This window comes from Melanerpes formicivorus, unplaced genomic scaffold (assembly GCF_026170545.1).
Source record: "Melanerpes formicivorus ecotype bairdi unplaced genomic scaffold, bMelFor1.0.p_v2 SCAF_4, whole genome shotgun sequence".
NCBI lineage: Eukaryota > Metazoa > Chordata > Aves > Piciformes > Picidae > Melanerpes > Melanerpes formicivorus.
Window position 1 is genome coordinate 24,309,974 of NW_027142356.1, and position 23,892 is coordinate 24,333,865.

Consider the following 23,892-nt stretch of genomic DNA (forward strand, 5'->3'; position numbering starts at 1 on the left):
GGTTTGCTCTTGCAGTCTTGGACTGTGCAGGTGCAGAGCACGGTGTTTCCCACATCCTTGTGCGTGGTAGTCTCACACAGGCTGAGCACAGACACAAGCATGTAATGCATATAAAGCATGACACAGTCTCAAGCTGCACCAGGGGAGGTTTAGGCTGGAGGTTAGGAAGAAATTCTACACAGAGAGTGTGATTGACCATTGGAGTGGGCTGCCTGGGGAGGTGGTGGAGTCACTATTATTGGAGGTTGTAGCGGTGGGAAGCAGACAATCAATATGATTGGTAATCAGGCTTCAACTTTATTGTTTGAAAGCACAGCTTATATAGTATCTTCAGCTAAATATGCACACGTGTCATTATTCTATCAGCTAATAGTCCAGGGTTACATCATAATATCCAGCCTACTTGTGGTTAGGCCTACGTGCAACTCCACAACCTCCTTTCTCAGTAGTTCTTTGTTTCACACATATACTTTGTTTCACATACTACTATCCCATAAGTAACTATTTCACATGGTGCTATCTTATGAGAAACTGCAAGCACAGTGACAGGGCTGTGGTGACCTTGCTGCATCAGCATACCAGCAGAACTGTGAGCAGTAAACAGCAAGATGGAGTCTGGCCTACACACTCTGATCAAACAACTGTTCCATAGAACCATGTCCCTGCAATTCAAGCCATTCCTCAACAGGAGGTGTTTAGGAGACTTGATAGGGTGCTTGGTGCTATGGTTTAGTTGATTAGATGGTGTTGGATGATGGGTTGGACTCGATCTTGAAGGTCTCTTCCAACCTGGTTTATTCTATTCTAATACATTCTCAGAGAGGCTTGGCAAGGAGAAGGAAGGTATCAGTGGCAAAACTGTGGGGCTTGTGTCAGGCAGGGTGATTCAAGCTGCCTACGTGTTGTGCGTGTCAGAAGCTTGTCCGTGCCAGAGTCTGCAATCATGAAGGTGTGTTCCTGAAACTGTTCTTCAGCCCTCACCTCCTCCCTGTGAGCCTTCCTCTGTGTTGCTGCTGACAAAACAGCCTGCAGAGGTGATGTGTGTGAGGCCACAGGAGCAGTTTTAGCTGTCTGGGTTAGGTCATGTTTTCAAGAGCACTTGATAGCTTCATATTGCTTAAGTGGTTTATGGAATATGATTTCTTCCACTCGCAGCCTCCAGATGTTGTCTGCAGCAGCTCTAAGTGCAATATGCCTAGGTGATTGGAGATGGAACTATGTGGAAAGAAGCTTCCAAGTGGCAGAATCACTTCCACTGGGGCTGGAATGTACTCTCCCTGCTAATACTGGTATAATACTGAATGGCTAAGACATTGTTGAAGTTACACTTGACAAATAGGGAGAAACCTTGTTAAGTGGTTGGAGAAATCTTGGGTGTATGTTTCTCTTAGTGCACTTTGCATTGCAAGTACTTCAGTTGCTGCACTTCATTTATCTCTTTTCCACTTTCTGTTCTGTCAAACACTGACTGAAATCTTGAAGCTCATTGCAGCCTGGAAATACAGCCAGCAGTTCTGCGTGCAGACACGTCTCCAGGATGTGCTGATGGAGGCTGGGGAATCTAGTCAGCTGAAGTTTCCTGCTTAATGTGTAAAAAATCTTGCTAGGGAGCTTAGTGATCTGCTGTCTTTTCCTTGCTTTTTGTACTATGCTTTAATGAAATGCTGATGACTGGTAAGTTTGGGCCATAGTGTTTTTCCCATTTTCTCTTAGTACCAGTTGAAGACAGTAGCAAGTTTTCTGACTGCTGGATTAAGGCTTCTGTAAGTGCTTTTAGTGTGATCTTGTTAGGTGGTTTAATGTGATGGTGTAATTCATCTCCAAAAGGAGAGAACGTGCCTTCTTTCTGGAAAGAATTAAGGCTTTTCAGTACATGGAACAGAAAGACCATATGGGTGAAGTTTTAGGTTGCTATTGGTGTCTAGTTAAATATTCAGCTGCTTTGTGCATTAAAATGTTATATCTTAAGATTTTTAGATCCTGGTTGTGCAATGCTCAGGCATCTTCATTGTGGATGTGGGCTATATTAACAGGCATGGCAATGCAAAGAAATTGGGAGGTGTTCAGGAGGAGACTTGATGGGGTGCTTGGTGCCGTTGTTTAGGTGGGTTGGATTGGTTGATGGGTTGGACGCCATGATCTTGAAGGTCTCTTCCAACCTGGTTTATTCTATTCTTATTCTATTCTATTTTCCAGCTGCTAGCACTTAACATAGAGGAATTTCTTGACAACAATTGTTTTTCCTTTTCCTGTGTTTCTACCACCATCTCTTTCTTATCCAAACAAGCTGGTAAGGCACCTATCTTGAAGAGTCTGTGACCACTTTCCTAGCAGACAGCAACAATCAAGATGGGCAAATGTTCGTGAGTTGCTTACTGTTAAGCTGGGGAGGCAATGAGCTGTTTTGGCCCGGTATGCAAGCAGACTGAAACGGCTTAAGGCTCTTCTAAACCACAGCTTCTTACCAGTGAGTAAACTGAGATTTTACCAGTGAAGGTGTAACCTCAGGGCCGATCATTTCTCTACGCCATTTTCAGACAGTAGAGTCATTTGGTACTGTTCATGTACGTCCTGGTACAAATATAGGTGTAGGATTTTGTAGCAAAAGCCTGTATTGTGAGCAGCTGGAAGTTGTACACAGAAAGGGTGTACCAACTCTGATAAACTTACTAGGAGTAGGAAAGCTAATTAATTGTTCATTGCCTGTGCAACTAATCAGTGCAGTACAGCTGACTGCTTTGTGTTTCCAGCGGTTGCAGCTACTGAAGCTGTTGTATAGCTTTCCAGCACTGTGGGGACAAAGTGTAAGCCTTGCTGTGTAAGTAGTGAATCTATGGACTGAAGCTGGGCTTCTCAGGGATTTTCACTCTTGGCCCAGCTTTACTGCCTTTTCCAAGTCTTTAAGCTGGAGGCACTGACGGTCAGCAAGCTGAGTTACAGAAACAGTTCCTGTCCTCAGCTTCTGCTGGAGTGTCCCTGTGAACCACACAGAGGCAAGAAAACATAAGAGCAATCCTGGGAGCCAGACCTATCACCATTCAGAGCAGGGCTGTCCTGAAGGCATTTTGATTCAACCTCATTCTTTGCTCTAATGTGTGTTTTATGAGAATATCTAACAAGATTAAGACCAAAAGAAGGCAAACCTTCATATATCTGTTTATGTTGAGATCCAGGAGTTAAAGTAGACATAAATGAAAATTTGAACTCCATGAGAACTGATAAATGACTTCCAAGCATTGGTGCTTTTTTGAGAGAGTTGGTGGCTTCAGAACGAAAAGATTGGGTCAGGTCAGGCTGTACTTCTTGGAATCTGTTTTGTTTGCTTTTTGGAAAGTTTTATGACATATTGAAACACTGTATTGCCTAACTCCCTCAGCCCTTCCCTGTTGCTTTCAGAGTTTTGTTCTGCTTAGCTTTGCATATAATTGTGCCTCTCTCTCAAGCTCCATTTGGTATTCATCAGTTACTAAAGACATAATACTAAGAATAGACTTCACCCTTTGCACTCTTCATCTCAGTGCAGCAATTCACCTTTTCTAAGGAGTGAATAGTGGTGTTGTGGTGCTCTGGAAATGAAAATAAGCATAAACCAATCACTAAAACACCTTGTAGCTTGATGTGAGGAAGGGGTGTGAAGTTAACAAAGAAAAGATTGTCAGATGTTTTTGAGAATACTATCCATGTGTTAGCAGAGAGAGCGTACATTCGGTGTCTTGGCAAGCCTGACAGTGAACTGGGACCCTGTTGGACTGCATGGGCAATGTCCCTGACATACCATCAAGCTTAACCAACCAGGGGAAGGGTGGCTTTTTTCCAGCTCTAGAAAAAGGTGTATGTGAGCATGTAGAACCCAAACTGTTTGTCATTTACATTTCTTCGTGACTTTGCTGGCAAGCTGCGATTGACAGTGTGTTACGAATGTGCTGTGGTGAGATGGACCATATGCATACATTTCCTCAGGCAGAAATCTTCAACTCCAAGGCAGGCATGTGTTTTCAGTCTGTGGTCAGCTGGTGAGGCTGTGTTCTGGTTCTTGAGTAAACAGTGCAGTTACTGAAGGCTTTCAGTGACATGGCAGCGTTTGAAAACAAGTTGGTATTTATTAGTCCCCTGGGATGATACATACAGCAAGGTCAGGTTTGTGTTGCCAGATTAAACTTAAGATGGAGTCTATGGGGCAACCATTCTGAATTTGCAAACCTCTTGGATGTCTTCCCTATTTCCCAGTGTGTAAAGCCCTTGCTAGTAGTCCTTGACCACAACCTCCTGGTGCCCCAGGACACTTCCCCTCCCCTCTCCCCCAGTTGTAGCTGATCTTTGGTCACTGGAATCTTCTGTCACCTCTCCATGGTGCTCTGGTGGCTCAGGGCCAGCTTACAGTAGTCCTTCCGTAGCAAGAGAGGCACATATGCTTTGTGGCAAATACTGCTTTCCCAGGGGAGAATTTAGCTCAGTCATGTTTGCAGGTAGCAAGACAGTCTCTGTTATGGATGCCCTAACTTATATTGTCCTTTTGTCAGACTTGTGTTATTCCCTGGAGTGTTTGAGGACCAGCTTTGGAGGAAGAACAGGTTGGTGAGTTTGTAACCAGTTTTAAGAGATCAGGTGTTCTGGAGGATAGGCAGTCTTAGTGCACTCTGGACAGCAATCTTACAGCAAAGTGATGGGTTTGTGAATCAAAGGCTTTTCCTGTGGAGACAAGGCTGCCTTCATCCCTCTTCTTCTGATGGTGGAATCCTCTCCAGCAGGAGCTTGGTTAAACTTGATGGTATGTCAGGGACATTGCCATGGGTATTTTTCATCTTGCTGGCTGAGAGGAAGAGACCATAGCCATTGCGCTGTTGAGATACCTTCTCTATTGATTGTGATTGACCTTGAACAGCCTGTACAGCTGCTGGTTGTTAAGGGCTCACAGGCTGCCAGGCAGTGCTACAGTTGGATGTTGATGGGGCCAAGTGTGGAACTGCATGTGTGAATGGGGTGCTTGCCCTCAAAACCTGTCTTTGAGTAGGGCTGGCAATGGGACTGAGTGAAAGCAGTCCTGCTGGGAAGAGCTGCAGGGCAGAGGACATTGTTAGATGACAGGACTAAAGGATAGCCAGGCAGTAGGCTTGTTACTTGTGAGCTGCCCCTCCACTGCCATTAATTACTTTAAGTGAAAGGAAATAGATGTCTGGGTACCATTTTACTGTTAGAATACACACTTAAAAAATTGTCAGCTCTCTCTTTCATAATGTCCATTAGGGATTCTTCTGATTTTTGAACCCCTAGCCTTCCTAGGGATGCCTTCCTCTTAAATTAGTTTTAGACATTTAGATTGATCAGTATGAAGCTTTTGTTGCTAAGTATGTTAATGATTTCTGGATGCCCTTGTTGTGGGTATCATTTTCACAGAATGACATCTAACTATCCTTCCTTCTCATGTTGCAGGCAAGTGGGGCTTCAATAAGCTGCCTTGTAGCTCACAAGGTGAAATCTTTCTTCATCCACCTGAAATATTTTATATCTGTTCAGGGAAGGAAAAAAGTTTCATTATCTCTGGCTTGTGGGGAGCCTTCCCATCAGATGGGTGGCATTTTCAAAGTTTGCCAGCAAAGCAAGACTTACTTTTACAGTTTTTACATGAACATGAAAAAAATGGGTTATTGATGTTGTAAGAACAGTTGTACAACCTACTTCAGTTTCCTAACCTGATGTAATGATAACAAGACAGCTGTGGGTCGTGGTTATCTTCCAGAGGATAGAGTGGTTTTATGTATTTATTATTTTTCCCTATGGTGTGTGTTGTCATCATATGTTTTTTCCTTCCCTTCCCCCCCTTTTATTCCTCCATAAAATTTTCTTATTTTCTTGCTGTGCTTTCCTTTTGTGAGACTTTTTAATGAGTGTTTGGCAGTGGGAGTAGTAGGTAATAGGTTCAAATGTGTTCTGAGTTTTGCACAAGGGATGTTGTAATACATATGCTTTCACACATCCAGCAATAAAGTGAGGGGCAAATGGCTTGATTAGCTTTGTGAATGGCTCATCCTCATTGGGCATGAGAGCTGTGGAAGGTCAAATATGTTTTACAGGGTCTGTCAGTTTCTGGGTCCTGGCTGATCCCCACATCAAAACCGAGTAAAGCTCAAATCTGGAAAGTGTGGTTGTTCCTAAATAACCTGATTTCCCTATGGCTGTGAGGCTGTGTGTCACTCTGCTTGGTGGCTGTGTACCTCTCTTTCTCCTGTGATGTGCAGTCCAGGCTTTCAGAAGAGCTGAGCAGCTACATATTTTCAGTAAAACTGGCCACTTTCTTCTTGTAGGAAGGGAAGTATTCTAAAACAAAACCTGGGGATCGGTGCACCCATCTGAACGTCTTTGCATATAGATTTGCCCAGACCCGGTGTCTGCATGTCACCATGAGGTTAATCCTGTGACCAGTGTGCTTTTCTGTTTTCCCCAGAGCAAATTGAAGCCCTGGCTGGGCAGCACATTGTGCATGTGGCCTGTGGAGAGTCTCACAGCGTGGCACTCAGTGACCAGGGCCAGCTCTTCTCCTGGGGTGCTGGCAGTGATGGACAGTTGGGCCTCACCACCATAGAAGATGCAGTGATGGTACCAAGGTAAATTTTCAATGGGTTTGAGTTTCCTTACAGCAGCTTTGTGGAGGTGATGCAGCAAGGGTTGCTTGACTTCCAGCCTGGTGTTGGTGGGAGCACTGTTTTCTGTCATGAGGGCAGTAACTGGGTACTTCTCGTATAGGGACATGAGGCTGATTCCTCCTCCTTTTCCATACTGTGCTGGTGCTTCCTGAGCACCTCTGGTACTCGGACTAGTCCTCAGGAGATTTAGGGCAGGGCAGACATTCTTTCTGCTCATGGATACTTGGAGCATGGAAAGGAAAATCAGAGTGTGCTTGACTTCCTCAATGAAAAATGCCACCGTGTTTTGTACAGCACAAGGAGGTGCACAAGGGGAGACCCAAAAAGAGAAATGCTGTGTGTGATACCTGTCTCTATTCTGGTCCCTAGGAAGTCCTCTGAGGTCAGAGGTACCCTTCAAGAGTGGGAAGAAAAATCTATGACTGCATGAACTAGCAGTTCAGCTCTGCAACTCTTTTGCAGTGTTGCCTGTTAGCAGCAAAGCTACTAAACCAGCTTACAGCAGTTCTGAGTTGTGAATGCTGCTCAGAAACTTAGGGTAGTGCTCAGTTCTCATCATTTACTTATTTAATGTCTTACCTGTGTCTGAGCACTGACAGGGTTAAGTGTAAGGACATGTCAATGCTGCTGCTGGCAAACACCCAGACTCCTCTGTCCAAGGCAATTCAGAGATGATAGGTCTCAGCTTGTCACTATAATAAAGATAGCTGCTTTGTTTCTACTTCCTGGTGTTCTATGATGTCACATTAATAACAGATGTAGTCTATCTCTTATTTGGTCTGCCACTGAAGATCCAGTGCAGAAGTTTGTGACAGCTGTTTGGGGTGGCTTAATTGTTGAAAGGGTATTTAAAGGAAGAGTTTCAGTCACAAAACAATCTTTGATCTGAAGGGCTCTGTGGAAAGATGTTCCTTAACTTGTGGGTGGCTCTGATACAGGCTCACATGTCAATGTGATAGTGCCATTGGAAAAAGAACACTATTGTGAAATAACTTCATCTTTTCTCATGTTATTCTCTGTACAACACACTGAAGAGGTTTTGATGCTGTAACTTGTAGGGACTGCTAGGCCCCTGACATCAGGGAAAATGTGAAAAAGCAGTAGAAACACACCAAGAACCAGGTATTTTCACCATTTCCAGAAGGCTGGATTCAGTGTTATAGCAGGAAATGTAATTGGAGTCAGTAGTGAAGGGTCTAAAGGTCTCCACAGATTTGCATCTGTTACTTAAGGATCTGTACCATCCTTTTGCTCAGTCTCAAAACTACAGGCTATGTATAGAACAAATATCTGAATGGAAACTGTAACTTTGACCTAGGTGTATTGGCAGACACTTATTCTAAAATGGTGATGTTGTCTTTAGGTTGATAAAGAAACTGAACCAACAGACAATACTGCAGGTTTCCTGTGGAAATTGGCATTGCCTGGCTTTGGCAGCAGGTACTGTAACATTAATTATTTATTCCCCAGATTTGTGCTGTTACCTTGCACAGTGTCCAAGATTGCATATTTCTGCATAATAAACCAAGGACATCCCTATCCCAACTGCTTTCAGGCCAAATGGAAGGCTGTAAAATGGATCAGAATGAATATTGAAGAAGAGCTTTGCCAATACTGTCAAGGAAAAAAGCTTGCACACAGGCCACCCACTGCCTTACTATTGAATGATGGCAGGAGCACTTAACAGCTTTCCATCTTGATGTAGTAAAATGTGTGTAATTAATTTTTGTGTTGAAATGATCCTTGGCTGTTACTCTTCTGTATGGAACGTGGACTGTTCTTTGTTATGCCGTTTAAGTTACGGCAGTGTGTTGTGTTTTGCTCTTAGTTGCACGTCTGTTTATTTTGCCAGTGGCTTCAGACTGTGCTTTTGTTTTGGTGAGGAACATCCTGCTTGATTTATTTGTTTATGTATTTATTGTAATTTTTTTTGCCATCCTGAGGCTTGGGTGGAAGTGAAATGCCTAGCACCAGTTGCTGTTCATTTTGACAAACTGACTTTTCTGTTGACTAGCTTTTTCTTGCTGCTCTGTTTCTGTCCTTGTTTCAGATGGTCAGTTCTTCTCATGGGGGCAGAACAACTATGGTCAGCTGGGCTTGGGAAAAGAATGTCCCTCCCAAGCCAGTCCGCAACGTGTCAAGTCTCTCGATGGGATCCCTTTGGCGCAGGTTGCTGCAGGGGGAGCCCACAGTTTTGCCCTCTCTCTCTCCGGAGCTGTGTTTGGCTGGGGGAAGAACAGCTCAGGACAACTGGGACTAAGTGATGAACGAGGTATTGAAATGATTCTCCTAGATGAAAGAAGGATGGACTTTTTGACCTAGTGTCTCATTTTGCATTGGCTATTTTAATTTTGCATTGACTATTTTTACTGAGTGTTTATGTAACCCTCGAGCAACTCCAGAAGAGCACAGAGGAGCAGCCTCTATGGGACTTTGTATGCTGAGCGTGATGTCACATGGTATGGAATATGCCTTTGGTCAGTTGAAGTCAGCTGTCTCAGCTGCATCCTATCTTACCTTTGAGTGCACCCCCAGTCTTCTCACTTGTGAAGTGGGGTGAGAAGCAGAAAAGGCCTTGTGTGTGTAAGCACTTGCTCAGTGTTTATAGCACAAATCCAAGATGCGGCCCCACACTAGCTACTGTGAGGAAAATTATCTCTATCCTGGCCAAAACCTATGCAATATATGAGAAGCTTGCTTTGACATGGGGCTAATCTTAAATGAGCATATAAGAGGTATCTGGGTGTGGGGCTGTGTTGGCCAGGGATCATACTCTTCTCATCCCCAATACATGGCACTATAGTAAATACACAATATTTATGGTCAGTGAATCATGGTAAGACAAAGCGAGTTTTACTTAGTGAACATGAGTGACAAAGTCGACAAACGTGAGTATTCTGCAGCAGTGTTACTAAAACAGTTATGCTCTAGAGGTAAGAATTGTCATTCCTGTCAAAATGAAGATCAGAGTGCTAAAATACAGAACAAAGTTAATGAAAAATGTGCTCTGATTTAAAAATCCATGGATGTCAGATCCTTGGGTGAGAGTCTTAAAAAAGGGACAGCTGCAGAGTGAAGGAGAAGAGCATCGTGTAGTGATTGGCAGTGATTAGTCTTTGCAAGTAGGAGGATCATCATCTTAAAGGATGACACCAGAGGAAAGGCCAGGCATTTAAATATACCTTGGGATTTAGCTTGTCATGTGTCTTGCTAGTGTCTTCCACATGTCAGGATTGTACTGTATGGAAAATGTCTAAGCAGGATTTTGGAAACAAATGTTTGCAGTCATCAGTGAAGAGAGCAGAATGGAGCATGATGTAGCTTGGCTGCTCTCATCATACTTCCCAAACTGCAAGTGCATGTTGAGTTTATAAAGCATTCTCAACATTTGCACACTGCAACAGTTTTCCTTCTTCAATTCTTGAAACATTTGTTCCAGCTCAAAGAAAACAGCAGTGGAGTACTTGGGGACATTGTTAAAGCTTCCATTGTGCCTGTAGACCACATCTGAAAATTAGACTGCCAGTAGTTATCTTAGACACTTCAGTTTGTGTTTGTGAAACACCATCTTTATTTCCTTTGTCTCCAATGCAGACCGAGAATCCCCTTGTCATGTGAAGCTGTTGCGATCTCAGAAGGTTGTTTACATCAGCTGTGGAGAGGATCACACAGCAGTTCTGACAAAGGTAAAAATGCTAACCTGAGAACTCTGGCTGCTGTCCTGCCTGATGGTGTTACATTAGTTTCCTGGGTAGTGGTATTCCATCCAACCACACTGAAAGAATGTAAGTGGAAAATGTATCTTACTGCTTACTCTGAGATTTGAAGATATTAGTAATCCATTATGATAAACAGTGAGACTCAGGTGAACCACTCAAAGAAATTAGCTTTTAAGGAAAAAACCTTACAAGCATACATTCAAAGGTATGATTATAGAATTTTGTTGGAAGATAAGAAAGAGTGATATTGTGCATCAGAATAAAATGCAAGTGAAAATGACTGGGTGTTTAAATGAAACATTATCAGTCACTTGCAGCATTTACAAGAGATTTCCATCTCCAAACCTGCTGTTCTCAAGTATAGTTTAGCAGACCGAGAATGGGGCTTGGATTTGGAAGATCACTGCTTGGTTCTTGCTTTGCCTCTGCCACTTTCTAGGTATTGCATGCTTTTTTTTTTTGTGATTTGGTGTTTTCCACTGTAAAATTAATGAAACATCTGTCTTTGGAATCTCTGTGGGGAAAACACCACTGTGGAAGATTAGTTCTGTGGAAGTTCCTTTTCAAAGGAAAAGGTCACAGCCTTTTTGATCAGCACCTGACAGAGATGGATGTAAAGCACCATGGAGATATGGGTGTTACTCAGCCATTTTTAAACCTGCTGGGATTTCAGACTTATCTGGTTATGGTGGAGGAAGCTTGTCTAATGTAGACATATCTAAAGATAATTCTTTCAGTCTCTGTTGGGTGGCAAGGTAGCTCTTTGGAAGTTGTATTATCAGAACCCAAGTTTTTCTGAAACCTTTGGAAGTCCCCAGCAACCTCTGCCAAAGCTTGGGCTTGTATTGAAACTGGAGTCAGGTACTGCTGGGTTATGGGTCCCTAAATGGAGAATATGCTGTTTGATTTGCTAACAGAGTGGAGGGGTGTTCACGTTCGGTGCAGGTTCCTGTGGGCAACTGGGACATGACTCCATGAATGATGAAGTGAACCCCCGAAGAGTTCTTGAGCTAATGGGCAGTGAAGTATCCCAGATCGCTTGTGGCAGGTGAGTCCTGTGTGCAGTCAGAAATTTTCTGTGGTGGAGGTTAATGCTGACACACAACCTTGTAAATAGGAGGTAAAAGTTTTGCTTCTGCATCTTACATGTTAAGATTAATTTAATTTAAATTTCACTTCCCATAAGAATTTCAAGGCACTCTAAAGTAGGTTGTTTGGAATTGGAGTTGTTCCCTGCACTGTAACCTGGTAAAAGGTACCTTTCCATCTTAATTCAACCAACCTTTAGAGCAGCAACATCTTTGGCTGCAAATTTCCATCCTCTTTTTTGAAAAGGGTTAGTAACACTGGTGCTGTGTTGTTGCCTTACAACGTGTACAGGAGCAGCAAATGACTAAGCTAATTCCGTCTGTGAGCCTGCTACCAGCCCTATGCTGGCGCAAGCTGCTCTTTGTCACGTCTACCTAAAGAGCTCCAGAGCTCCATCCCATAAACTGGTGCCATCAGGTGGCACAAGATGAGCATTGATGCTAGTGCAGCTATGCTGCTTTACACCAGCTGCTGGCCTGGGGGAACCAAGAATTAGATTCAGTCTGGTTTTTATTTTTCTTTTCTTTTTTTCCCCTCTTTTAATTGTTAAACAAGGCTCGAACTTTGTACCCATCTCTGTTACAGACATCACACATTAGCCTTTGTGCCTTCTTCAGGAATGATCTATGCATTTGGCTGTGGAACAAGAGGCCAGCTGGGAACAGGGCACACTTGCAATGTTAAGTGTCCCTCTCCTGTCAAGGGTCACTGGGCAGCTCACAATGGGCAACTCTCAGGGAAGCCTGGTATGTACTCTGTGCAATTTAGAGTTGCAAATGGACATAAATAATTTCATTTCATCTCACCCATGGATGTCTAAAGACATCTTGACATTGTTCTTCAAAAGTTCTTGAAATAGCAAAAGTAACCCATCCTCCTGTCCTAAAAGTACTATAGGTGTGACTGGATGATCTCTTGCTTTCTCTGTTGATGTGTGCCCTCTACCTTTTCCTTTTCATGGCAGAGCTCAGCATCTGGTGATCTTGAGCCTTTATGAAATTGTTCTAATACTAATTTCTGAGGGCTTTGGTTTCTCACTAAAACTCCCATTACAGTTTTAAAATTACAACTTTTCCCTCCTGCCAGGCCTTGTGTCTCTCTCAAGGAAGGGCTACAGTGCTTGACTTCCAACTGATTTCAACCTGATCTTCAAGGGATCCAGGTGCTCCTTGTAGTGTGAAACCTGAGACACTGGCAGCGCAAATGTGGCAGTAGGAACTTGCATTCATCAACCTCTAACACAACTGTGTCTTTCTTCAACAGATGCCTGTAAATATCACATTGTTAAACATATCTTCTCTGGAGGAGACCAAACATTTGTGCTTTGCTCCAAGTATGAGGTAAAATGAATGAAGTAGCTTTTTAGGTCTGCTCCCCTGTCTCAGACTCCACAATGCATCTTTTGGTTTTGGTAATAAGCTTGCAGAGCTTGCCAAGCCTTTTCTTTTGGACTTCCCAGTAATGCCACGGCTTCTTAACCAAACTTGTTCAGAGACCACCACACTAATGAAGCTATCAGTTACATTTCAAACCCAGAGATTGTGGATAAGAAGGAATTGTTCTATTAGCCTTGTCTTTGCTGAAATCTGTATCTTCTCACAGAATTCCTTGCCTGCTGATGATTTCCGGACCATAAATGAAACACGTTACACCTGTTTAATAAATGATGAAACTATAGATGTCTGGAGGCAAAAGCTTTTAGAAAAGAACAGTTCTAATTCTGTCAAGTAGGTATCATGGCACTGGACAGGCCTTTTTCTGAAAATGTTCTTTAAATAGTTTCCTTGGCTTCCGTGCCATGCTTTCGCTTGAAATTCAGCAGCTTTTTCAAGTGTGGTTCTCGGTCGTTTCCAAGGGGAGGACAGTTACCAGTCACAAGGCCACCAGGTTAGAACTTCTGAGCAAAACCAGAGGGATATGAGGCTACCACAGAATATTGCAACTGATGGGTGGGAAAGGGATTTTAGTCCATCACTCTGTGCTTAGAGTTCATGAGAAACAGCAAGAAGTTGTGAACAGAGCCATTCAATTCTTTCCCCTGTGTGCCTGCCATGAGAAGGACAGAATAGATGGGAGGCACTGCTGGCAGTCCTGTTAGAGAGGGTCCGTAACGTGATCCTGAATGAACTGTTTACCCTCTGTGCCTTGGAAGGGGTGATCCTGACGTTATTTCCCATAGAAAGAAAGATGAGACTTGCAGAGGTTTGTTGGGACATCTGTTCATAACCACTATGTCTCTTTTCTTTTGTCTTCTTGCTGCAAACAGCAATGTTGTTCAGATACTGTCTTCAGCTGCCTGCTGGAACGGAAGCTTCTTGGAGAAGAAGTAAGTGGCAAACTTACAGAAGTGTGGCTTTCCCTTCAGGCAGCCTGGAATCCCTTTACTTCACTCACTCTTGCAGTGGGATTTGATTTTTCTGATCAGGGAGGAGATGGGGGCAGAGAGTGTCCACTGAAGAGGTGGGTGGTCAGAGCTGGGTAAGGAAGGCAAATGGTCTAAGCAAGTGTGTGGTGAGGGTACTGTAAGTGGCACAGATTCCTTGGAGTTGTCACAACGGGTTTTTATGCTTATGAAATGGAGAGGGCTAGGAATCGGACAGATAGGGAAATGAATGATGTCAGGTATATGAATAGTCTCTCACCCAGCTGAGCTAGCTGATGGGCTCTGATGTGTATGCAGGTACACTTCAACACAAACTGATCTTGAAAAATACATTTAAGGCAGCATGGAAGCACATTCCTTTTAGGTGACTTCAGTTATGGAAAGTTCTGTCTTCCTGCTTACAAAAGCAGGAGTTTCATATGGGTGTAAACCAACAGTAAGTGGTGACAAGGCTGTAATACGGGTAGCTGAGTCAAAGGCTGTGGGTTGGGAAGGATTGGGTTGGTTGTGTCTGTAAATGTTGGGGAGGTAATAGCATAAGTTGAAGAGGAGGTGAATTTTTTTCTGATAGTGTGATGAGTAAATGACCTGTAATTAGGTGAAGAAAAGCTTAGCTACTCTGAGTAATCTTTGAGTAATCTTTTCCAAGGGCAGCTTGGAGACAATTTACTGATTGTTCTTGCATTTTTCTGCTTGTCCAATGGTTTCTTCTCTAGTGTTGAGACAAGGCAGCATGCTACTGCATCAAAGAGAGCTGTCACGTTGGTTTGAAATGTTTGTTGGGGTGTCAAAATGGAGTCAGTGTAAATAGTTCCACTTCTCCTATAAATGTGGAAATGAGTGGAGTTTATGACTTCCACTTAGCGATCCCCTGGCTAGTGCAGGACCTGAAGTTACAAGTTAAATTTGCAGGAAAAAAAGTAAAAGTTAATTTTACACAAAAATCTTTGACCAAAGGAATGATAAAATGTGATGCCACCATACAGTAAAGTGGGTCTGCATTTAACCATGTACCTTTATATGTGAAGCCTTATGTCAGGGTGGATTTGATAGAAATACCCTAGTATATTCCTCCAGTATTCTAATGCCACATGGACCTGTTTGCAGTGCAGCATTGTGGTACACAGAGTTAGATGGAAAAGCAGCTTTTCCATGACTCTGTGACTGGGCAGACTCCAGTAATACTTCTGCAGGCCATAGCCTCAAGCACTGTGTGCCACAGTATGAGTGAGAATGCATTTCCAGCTCGGTACCTCTGTTGTTAGGGAAATAGTCATTCTACTACAGCAGGCTATGCTTAGCTTCTCATGTTGTTAGTCACACCAGCAAAGTGACAAATGCATCCCATCTTTAATAACTACCTTTTCCTTCAGAGTGTTTGATACAGCACAGTCTTGGATGAGTAGTTACAGATTTGGGAGATCCTTGATGTCAGTGGAATTGTAGCAGTGGCTTTTTTTACTAGCTGCAAGATTTTATGTGCAGCTTTACTGCTGGCAGTGGTGCCGAGAGCCTTTGCTGCAAGTGCTGATCATGCTCCAGATGTGGACTTAGACATTTGGTGTTGCTAGATGTGGCTGCTTGTCATGACCCTGTATCCCAAGCCAACCCTGGGCAGCAGTGTGGGAGGTTGTGCTGAGATTCAAAAAATTCTCCTGGAGTGAGAAAAAGTGACTGATGGCAAACGTCAATGAGTTAAGTTTATTAGAGCCAGAGAAAACTCCTGGTGATGGACTTGAGCAGAGAAAAAAATCGGAAGGAAAAGGAGAGAGAGACAGAAAGAAAGAAAGACTGACCAAAGTAAGAGAAAGAGGTATCACCACCCTTGGTTTCCACAAGGTCTCATGGGCATAGTCAGAGTTCTTGGTGTGTATTCCAGCAGGGTCGTGTCTGTAGCAGATGCAACACCTGGACCCTGCTGTTGGTCTCTCCAAGTCAAAGTGAGGTGTGCATGAGTGAGGTGTCACAGAGGGGTGCCATTGGCACTGTTGCAGTGGTTTTAAAAAGGGAATTTGTGCCTCTGGGGAAATGATCTCTTAAGTTTCAAGTCATTTGGCCAAACTGCAGTTTGCTCCCAGAGCTATTAAGGCCACAACCCTGTCTATTAGAGACCAGGTATTGTCACGCCTTGTTTGAGACCATAGACTCATTGAGGGCCATGAGTCCTGTCCTGCAACATGCATTGTTTTGAGACAGTAGAGGATTGGGTTATCACGCTGCTAAGGCAAGCCTGCAGACAACAGTAGTCTTCACTGTCCCTCTTACACAGGTAGGCTGAATAGCACAGCAGAAACGATGGTGCATCTTTGTTATGGCTGAAGACCGTGTGAAGCCTAAAGATGTTCTCAGCTGTGCTGAGTTGTGTTTGTGGTCATTGTTTTGCTTCAGAAAACAGATTTTGCTATAAAAGTAGTGTATATGAAGACATATGATAGGCACATATTGTCTAGGCAGGTTCTTCAGTCAGCAAAGGCATCCTGGGGAAATCAAAGACTGACAAAGTGTTTCTCTGCAAGAATCCCAACCCTAGGTGAAGCCCAGAGGAGTTCAAAAGGTAGAGCTGTCCATCTTGTCTTTAGCAAGAAAATTCCAACTTCTTTCTTTCTAGACTGATTAATTCCTTAGAGGTGATTTCCCCTGTGCTTGCCCTTGGGCCATGCCGGTGCACAGGTAGTGGTGTCTCTTCCTGAAACTTATGCCTGTCTGTCTGGGATTTTTTTAAAGAATCGATGAACATTTTAAAACCAGTCCAAAGATCCCAGGGATTGATCTGGACTCCACCAGGGTGCTGTTTGAGAAGCTGATGAACTCTCAGCACTCCATTCTCCTAGACCAGGTATTGCACTTCTGGGGTTTTGGGTATTCAGAGGGGAAATACAGACTTTATTCTTCTGTAACATGCAAGTACCAGCAGCTGTATTGGGACTGGCTGTATTGCAAATCTGCAGGCCAGATCATTCCCATGAATGGATCAATGGATACATCTCTGTTGACCTGGGCTGATTGTTACCATCTCAAAATGTGTCTCTAAGGCTTGTTTTTAAAGTTTTGTCTCATGGTGTTTAATACTTCAAGTGGCTGCTGAAATGAATTCCACATACATTATACTTGTAAATTATGACTATGTACTTATATATTGCCTGTCAGGAGTTGAGTGCTTTATGGTTGTATAACTTACTCTGACTGAGGTTTCCTTCATGAGTGCAGAGCTCTGGGATAGAATCATGTATGTTCCATGTGCCATTTTTTAGCTATAATTGTTACAGCTTTACCTTGACTCTGACTTCTACTTTTAAAAGAAGAGTGTGACCTTAATGAGAGAGGTTAATTAACCTTTAGTCAGCCCTGCAAAGATCTATCCAAAAGTTCATGCATTTTGGAGAAATGGGGAGTTTAGTCCTCTCTGATGGAGTGTTTTTACAAGATCATCAGCAAAAATCTGTTAAGTCTGCACATTCTGAGTGTGGTCCAGTTCATCTGTTCTTACACATCATCTACACTGGAGAAGCTCTATCACCTATGATAAGTTATCTTCTTTTGTCTTCTTTTCTTCTAGATACTGAAGAGCTTTGAAAGTTTTTTGATTCCTCAGCTGTCCAGCTCACCACCAGATGTGGAGGCAATGAGGATCTATCTGATTCTTCCTGAATTCCCACCCTTTCAGGATTCCAAGTATTACATCACCTTAACTCTTCCTCTTGCAATGGCTATCCTGCGCCTAGATACCAATCCCAGCAAAGTTCTTGGTAAGAAGCCAGCATTTCACATGCCTGTTGTCCACCTGGGACACAAAGTGTTGCATTCGGTTCCAGTGCTCTGTCAGCCTCACTGTAAAAAAGGTTCTTCTCATTTTGAGGTTAAATCTTCTATGTTCAAGTTTGTATCTGTTGTTCCTTGTTTTATTGTGCACCACCAAAAAGAGCTTGGCCCCCTCCACTTACACCCACCCCTCAGGTATTGATAGACATTGATCACATCCCCTCTCAGTCTTCTCTTCTCCAGACTAAACAGCCACCAGTCTCTTAGTCTCTCTTCTTAGGGGAGGTGCTCAAGTCCCCTCATCATCCTCGTGGCTCTTCACTGGATTTTCTCCAGCAGGTCTCTGTCTCTCTTGAGCTGGGGAGCCCAAAACTGGACACAGTATTCCAGATGTGGTCTTACCAGGGCAGAGTAGAGGGAGAGAAGAACCTCCCTAGACCTTTAGTTGTTCTATTCGGTTAACAGCAGCTGCAATGTTAATTGGGTGTTATTTGTCATATTGGGTCTTGTTATGAAGCAGTTGCCTCTAAAAAGTAGCTGTGAACCAAAAGGCCACAAGGAATCCTCCCCCCTTCCCCTATAAATTATGAGGTAATGATGAATGTGCCATTCAGGTGAGATATGGAAGTTCATTACAATAATATAAAACACAAAAAGATAATTTCAAAGAACACTTATTAGGGAGGTTTATCTGATTTACTTTATCTACTTTACCTACATTTAGTGACTCAGGCCCAAATAAATTTGCTTGCCTTTGTGAACATAGATTTTTATATATCAAGAAGGTTAAATAACCTTATTCTCTTAAACCCAGTCAGTTTTATCTACATTAGAACATCCTTTCTGTACAAGGTGAATAGAAAAATATAATATAGCGTTCTGGGTGTCCTGTTCTGGGTGCAGAAAAACCTATTGACTTATCTGAGACCAAGCTGAACACCCCAGCTCTTCTCCCACTGCTGAGTGTTCTAATTCTTGCTAATATGATTTCATGCGAGGTCATTTTCAGCTGAGCAGAACAGATACTGGTTAATGATTGTTACTCTTGTTTGCTAAGATATTATTTTTCTTGTTATCTTTCTCTTTCTTAAGTTTGTCTTATACCAAATCTCTTATTACTGTGTAAAATGCTTGTAATGCATTCAAACCTCCACTGAGGTTTAGTGATTTTGCTTTTACTCCACTCAAAGAGGCTTCTGAACAATGTCCCTTCTCTACTCACAGTAGTCCACTGTGATTGCTAGCATACAGAAATGTAAAGGATTCTCATACTTTTTGCCTGCTGGAATCTGTTGTTCTGCTGCCACTTGAGGATACTTTGGTGTTTGTTTCTAATACTTGTTATGATCCCAGGCTTCAGCTTCTGCTTTGCGGGGGGGGGGGGTTGGTTGGCAAAGAAGCCAATAGTCAGGGTCCCTTCAGAGGAGAGAAAAGGGTTATGTGTCCTTGGCAAGAAAAAATGAGCTGCTCTGAAGAGGGTGAGTTAAGAACTGTAGTGCAGGTGTGCCAGGAGACATGCTCTGACACTTTCTAGAAAAGTATGTGGTACTACAGAGGAGTGCCCAGGCAACTGCTTTCTTAATCACTCATGAAAGACAATGGTTTGCCTGCAAGGTGACAGTGTCTTGGTCAAAAGATACTTGAAACAGTACCTTGAAGACTGAAAAATTTTGAATTCAGGCTCTCACACTGATCAGGAAGTGGGGCTGGGTAATGACTGGGGTGGTTATATGAGTGTAGAGGGGAGAGCTTTTAAGTTTCTGATACCTAGCTGACTCTGCTCACTTTCCTGTTGCCACAGTTAGAGAAACAGGGAAGTTTTGATTTGATCTTTAGGTGTGCTTCCTAATTTTCAGCTGTAACCCTTTATGTAGGGTTTGCCCTGTCCTTTAATTCTGGATTTCTGTTGATGTTCCTCTGCTTTCCAGATAACTGGTGGTCTCAAGTGTGCCCAAGATACTTCCTCAGGCTAGTGGACCTCTATAAAGGGGCAGTGGTTTACCTCCTCAGTGGAAGAAAGACTCTGTTGATCCCAGTCCTGTTCAGTAGCTACATTACAGCTGCTCTTAGACTTCTGGAAAAACTGCACAAGGTAAGAGAAAAACTTGGATTCCTGTTGGCCCACAATGATTCAGACAGGGACTAATTGACTGGGGCAGAATGGTCATGGCCCTGGCTTGTGAATTGTGTCACTGTCCACCAACACACAACATGGGGAAGATGTAAATGTTCGTGGTTTGGTGGGTTCTGTTTCGTTTTTGTGCCCCCCCCGCCCCCAAATTCAAGGTACCTGAAGATACAGTCCTGTCTCGAACACTAGAATGTTGCTGCTGAGCCACCAGACTGTATGAGCAGTGGTATCACAAATACTTGTCCCTTGATCACAGTATCATAAGAATGTTTTGGGTTGGAAGTGACTTCTAAAGGTCATCTAGTCAAACCTGCTTGCAGTGAATGGGGAGTTGATGCTTTCTGCTCCCAACTGTGGTGGTGCTGGGTAGTCTGGGTGAGGAGGAGAGGCAACTGAATAACCCAGAGATTTATTTTGATTCTTAGTAGAAGAGACCCATCTTTTTGTAAGAGAGTCTGGGCTCTGTTGTTGCAAGCTGCTGTAACTGATTTTATGAAAGCAACCTGCCTGTTCTAAGAAAAATGCTGGGCATGTCCATATTCATAAAGCTGTTTTATTCTCTAGGTAAATCAGAAGGTTAAACACGTAGAATATGATAAGTTTTATATCCCTGAGATCTCCAGCTTGGTGGATATTCAGGAGGATTATCTCATGTGGTTTTTACATCAGGCTGGAATGGTAAGAGGTTTTATGTACAGTCATGAAATAGCTGTCCATGTTTGTGTCTCTGTTTGTAGATCTGTATATTTAACATCCTTAATGAGAGTGTAATGTATCCAGTATAGGAGCACCTGTATGTTAAAACTCAGTTTGGGGCACTTGGTGATTTGCCAAAGTTGACTTAAAACAAGGCTGTCAGAAGAGCTGGAGCTCACAATATTTAATTAATACTTGCAACAATCTCTGTGAATATTCATGTGAATTTCATTCAGTCCTTGCACAAGGGGATTAATTCAGTCATCAGAGACCTCAGGAGCCAAATCCTGTATTCTAAAATCATAATTTTTACCCTTTACTTCTGCTGTTTAGGCAGGTATTGTGAATAATGTAGCCAGTGATCTTAAAATGTTGCTCTGTAAGAGGAGGCAGTGTGGCGTTCTGGCTAGGGGACTGAACCAAGCCTCAAGAGATGTGGGTTCTATTCCTGGCTCTTCCAGTAACCTGCTGGGTGATCTTGGGTAAGACCCTTCACCTCTTTTATGCCTCACTTTCCCATTTGTAATAAAGGAAGTAACTAAGCCGAGGGCTGGAATATGCTGTGTAGGAAACCAGTAAGATTAATTTAATTATAGCAATGAAAGGAATCCCAAGTGTAAGAAAACACCAAAAAAACATCCTCCAAGGAATGTTGCAAGAGTAAAACCCTGACTGTAGCAAGAATTTTTGTGTGTGTTTTCATGGACTTCCTAAATATTGTGTGCTGTGTCCCCCTTCCCCTGCTTTCTATCATTTAAGTAGTGGTGGTCTGTGCTTATTTTTAGTGAACAAAACAACAAAATACTGTCTCAGATTTATGTGGCAGTTGTATTTTAAAAACCAGCTCAAAATACATTGATATGGCTAATGAAAGGAGTAACTTGCAGGGGTGGTTTTGTAGTCATATTGTGGCCTTACGGTCTCTCCTGTTTCGCGTGATGCCTGTCTTGGGGGTGGTTTCCTTGTTTTGCCTAAGTTCTACCTATGGCAGGCTAACACAGGCTTCTGTGCTGTTTAGTCCTCTTGGTGACTTTTGATGTCAAGTTTTAAATAGGATTTGGTGTTTTTTGTTTAGTTTTTTTTTTGAGTAGGAAGTTCTCATGCTTTTTGTTGAAGAAGAAAAAAAGACCCTAGATTGTTGCTCCCAGAGGAGAAAAACTTTCTTTGGGTCACCTTTGAACTAGACTGTCCAAAAAAAAAGATACAGGTGACAAAATCAAGAGTAAAAGATTCTCATCCTTCTTTTTTTTTTTTTTTTTTTTTTAATTTCACAGAAAGTGAGGCCATCTATCATGCAGGTAAGATGATTTTTTTTCATTAGTCTTACTTAAAGAAGTGCTTTGGAAGCTGTCGATAGGAACCAACCTGCCTGCCTTTCTTACAGGATGCTGTGACACTCTGTTCTTACCCTTTCATCTTCGATGCTCAGGCTAAGACTAAAATGTTACAGACAGATGCAGAACTGCAAATGCAGGTAATCCTCCTCTCTCCTTTCCTTCCCCACTTCTTTTGTCTGCCTTCAGAATAGAATAGAATAAACCAGGTTGGAAGAGACCTTCGAGATCGAGTCCAACCCATCATCCAACACCATCTAATCAATTAAACCATGGCACCAAGCACCCCATCCAGTCTCCTCCTAAACACCCCCAGTGATGGTGACTCCACCACCTCCCTGGGCAGCCCATTCCAATGGCCAATCACTCTCTCTATGAAGAATTTCTTCCTAACATCTAGTCTAAACCTGCCCTGGTGCAGCTTGAGACTGTGTCCTCTTGTTCTGCTGCTGGTTGCCTGGGAGAAGAGACCAGCCCCTGCCTGTCTACAGCCTCCCTTCAGGTAGTTGTAGACAGCAACAAGGTCTCCCCTGAGCCTTGTCCTCTCCAGGCTAAGCAACCCCAGCTCCCTCAGCCTCTCCTCATAGGACTGTGCTCCAAACCCCTCACCAGCTTCGTTGCCCTTCTCTGGACGCATTCCAGCAAGTCAACATCTTTCCTAATCTGTGGGGCCCAGAACTGGACACAGTACTCAAGGTGTGGCCTAACCAGTGTGGTGTACAGGGGGAGAATGATATTGATGCCTGTAGGGAAGGGCAGTAGTGTGTGCAGCACTTGATGTCTTCAATTTCAAATGTTTGGTAACATCAGAACAGCTAGATATGCATGCCATGGGAATTTAGGCTGTATGGGGAAGGAGTACTCCTGTGCTTACGACAGTCCAAGGATAAGGAGAGAAGAGCTGTAGGGCTGGAAGAGTAAATGAGCTTTCAGGTAAGTGGTCAATCTTTGCAGGTTTCTGCCTGGTGCAGAACGACCAATTGCCGGAAGTGAGGGCTCAAAACCAGCTCCTGACAGTGTTCATGTTTGTAATCAGCAGCTGCTGTCAGTAGCTGACCTTCCCAATTGCAGTGAGGGGTGCAGACCCAAAGCTCTCCAGGAGTGTGTTCACATCAGGTGTTCAGACCCAGCACCCTTACTCTGTAGGTAGCTGCCAAGCCAGCTCCCAGCCAGGCTGTGACAAGGACAAATGGCCTCTGTGCCAGTGCAAATCTCCCAGTGCTAGGCATTTCTCAGGTAGGTGGCTCTTGATAGGGACAAAGCATTGGATAGTGATCCTTCATCCAGAGTGGGTGGAGGCTGGGGCTAGTCCCATCCTCTGTGAAATGATTTTGATAAGATCTTTGGTTATCAATTTCCTTCAGGGTGAAAAACAGTCACCACAGTTACTCATGGCCATGGTGCTAGTTCCATCTCTTAGCTTTTGTATGTTTACTTGAACACAGCCCACAGCAAGGTACAGGAGGCTTGGCCTACCCTCAGAAGCTGGAGTTGCATCCTCCTGCTTTCATTTTGTCACCTTGCATGTATTTTCAACTGTCCTGTTTGTGAGCAGTGCGCTGCTGTCAGGACAGCAGACTGTTAAGGGTTTTGTTACCCTGAGAGACAGGATCTTTGTGAAGACAACCACTTAAGAGGCCAGAGATACCAGTATTTCTGTGAGTGCTGGAATGGAGGAAGCCTGCTTTCCAGTGGGTTTCTGCCTCAGGTTTAACCGACTTTTAAGCTGTTTACAAAGATGAGTTTGCTGTTCACTATGGACAGAATGAATATGCTGTTCAGGATGAATATACTGTTTGTGACCAAAGCTTTGACTGGACTTCTTGCCCTAACTGACTCCAGAAAATCCATGTAGGTGTAAGCTTTGAATTGTGTGTGATGGGTTCCCTGGTGCCTTGCCAGGAGCAGTTGTCAGCTGACTCCTTACTTGTCATGGTAGTAACCTGCTTTCCCTTGTGGACTCTGACTTACCAGACTGTGTTCATGAGGAGTTTCTTGACTCGGTAAGAGCATGAATAAAGCCTCTCCCCCACCTACCAGTTCTGTGTCAAAAAATGTTCAGGAACTTGATCTTTCTGTTGCTTGCATTTGGTGAATCAATCATCAGATTCAAAAGGTGTTGATGTGGCAAAGGGGAGGG

At 43.3% G+C, this 23,892-nt stretch overlaps 1 protein-coding gene across 4 annotated transcripts in view; it reads left to right on the plus strand.

Moving 5' to 3' along the window:
- Positions 1-23,892, plus strand: part of HERC3 (HECT and RLD domain containing E3 ubiquitin protein ligase 3) — a 52,003-nt gene that overhangs the window by 14,369 nt on the left and 13,742 nt on the right. For 2 of the 4 annotated variants that reach the window (XM_068137338.1, XM_068137337.1), the window contains 15 exons: positions 6,443-6,602; positions 8,005-8,081; positions 8,692-8,913; positions 10,236-10,327; positions 11,278-11,408; positions 12,035-12,195; positions 12,713-12,789; positions 13,052-13,176; positions 13,716-13,775; positions 16,557-16,668; positions 17,389-17,578; positions 19,520-19,683; positions 20,287-20,400; positions 21,693-21,716; positions 21,803-21,892. In XM_068137338.1, coding sequence (XP_067993439.1) covers positions 6,443-6,602; positions 8,005-8,081; positions 8,692-8,913; positions 10,236-10,327; positions 11,278-11,408; positions 12,035-12,195; positions 12,713-12,789; positions 13,052-13,176; positions 13,716-13,775; positions 16,557-16,668; positions 17,389-17,578; positions 19,520-19,683; positions 20,287-20,400; positions 21,693-21,716; positions 21,803-21,892 — 1,799 coding nt within the window. Of the gene's footprint in view, positions 1-6,442; positions 6,603-8,004; positions 8,082-8,691; positions 8,914-10,235; positions 10,328-11,277; positions 11,409-12,034; positions 12,196-12,712; positions 12,790-13,051; positions 13,177-13,715; positions 13,776-16,556; positions 16,669-17,388; positions 17,579-19,519; positions 19,684-20,286; positions 20,401-20,751; positions 20,901-21,692; positions 21,717-21,802; positions 21,893-23,892 lie in introns of those variants that run through there. The other 2 variants (XM_068137341.1, XM_068137342.1) reach the window with 2 other exon arrangements.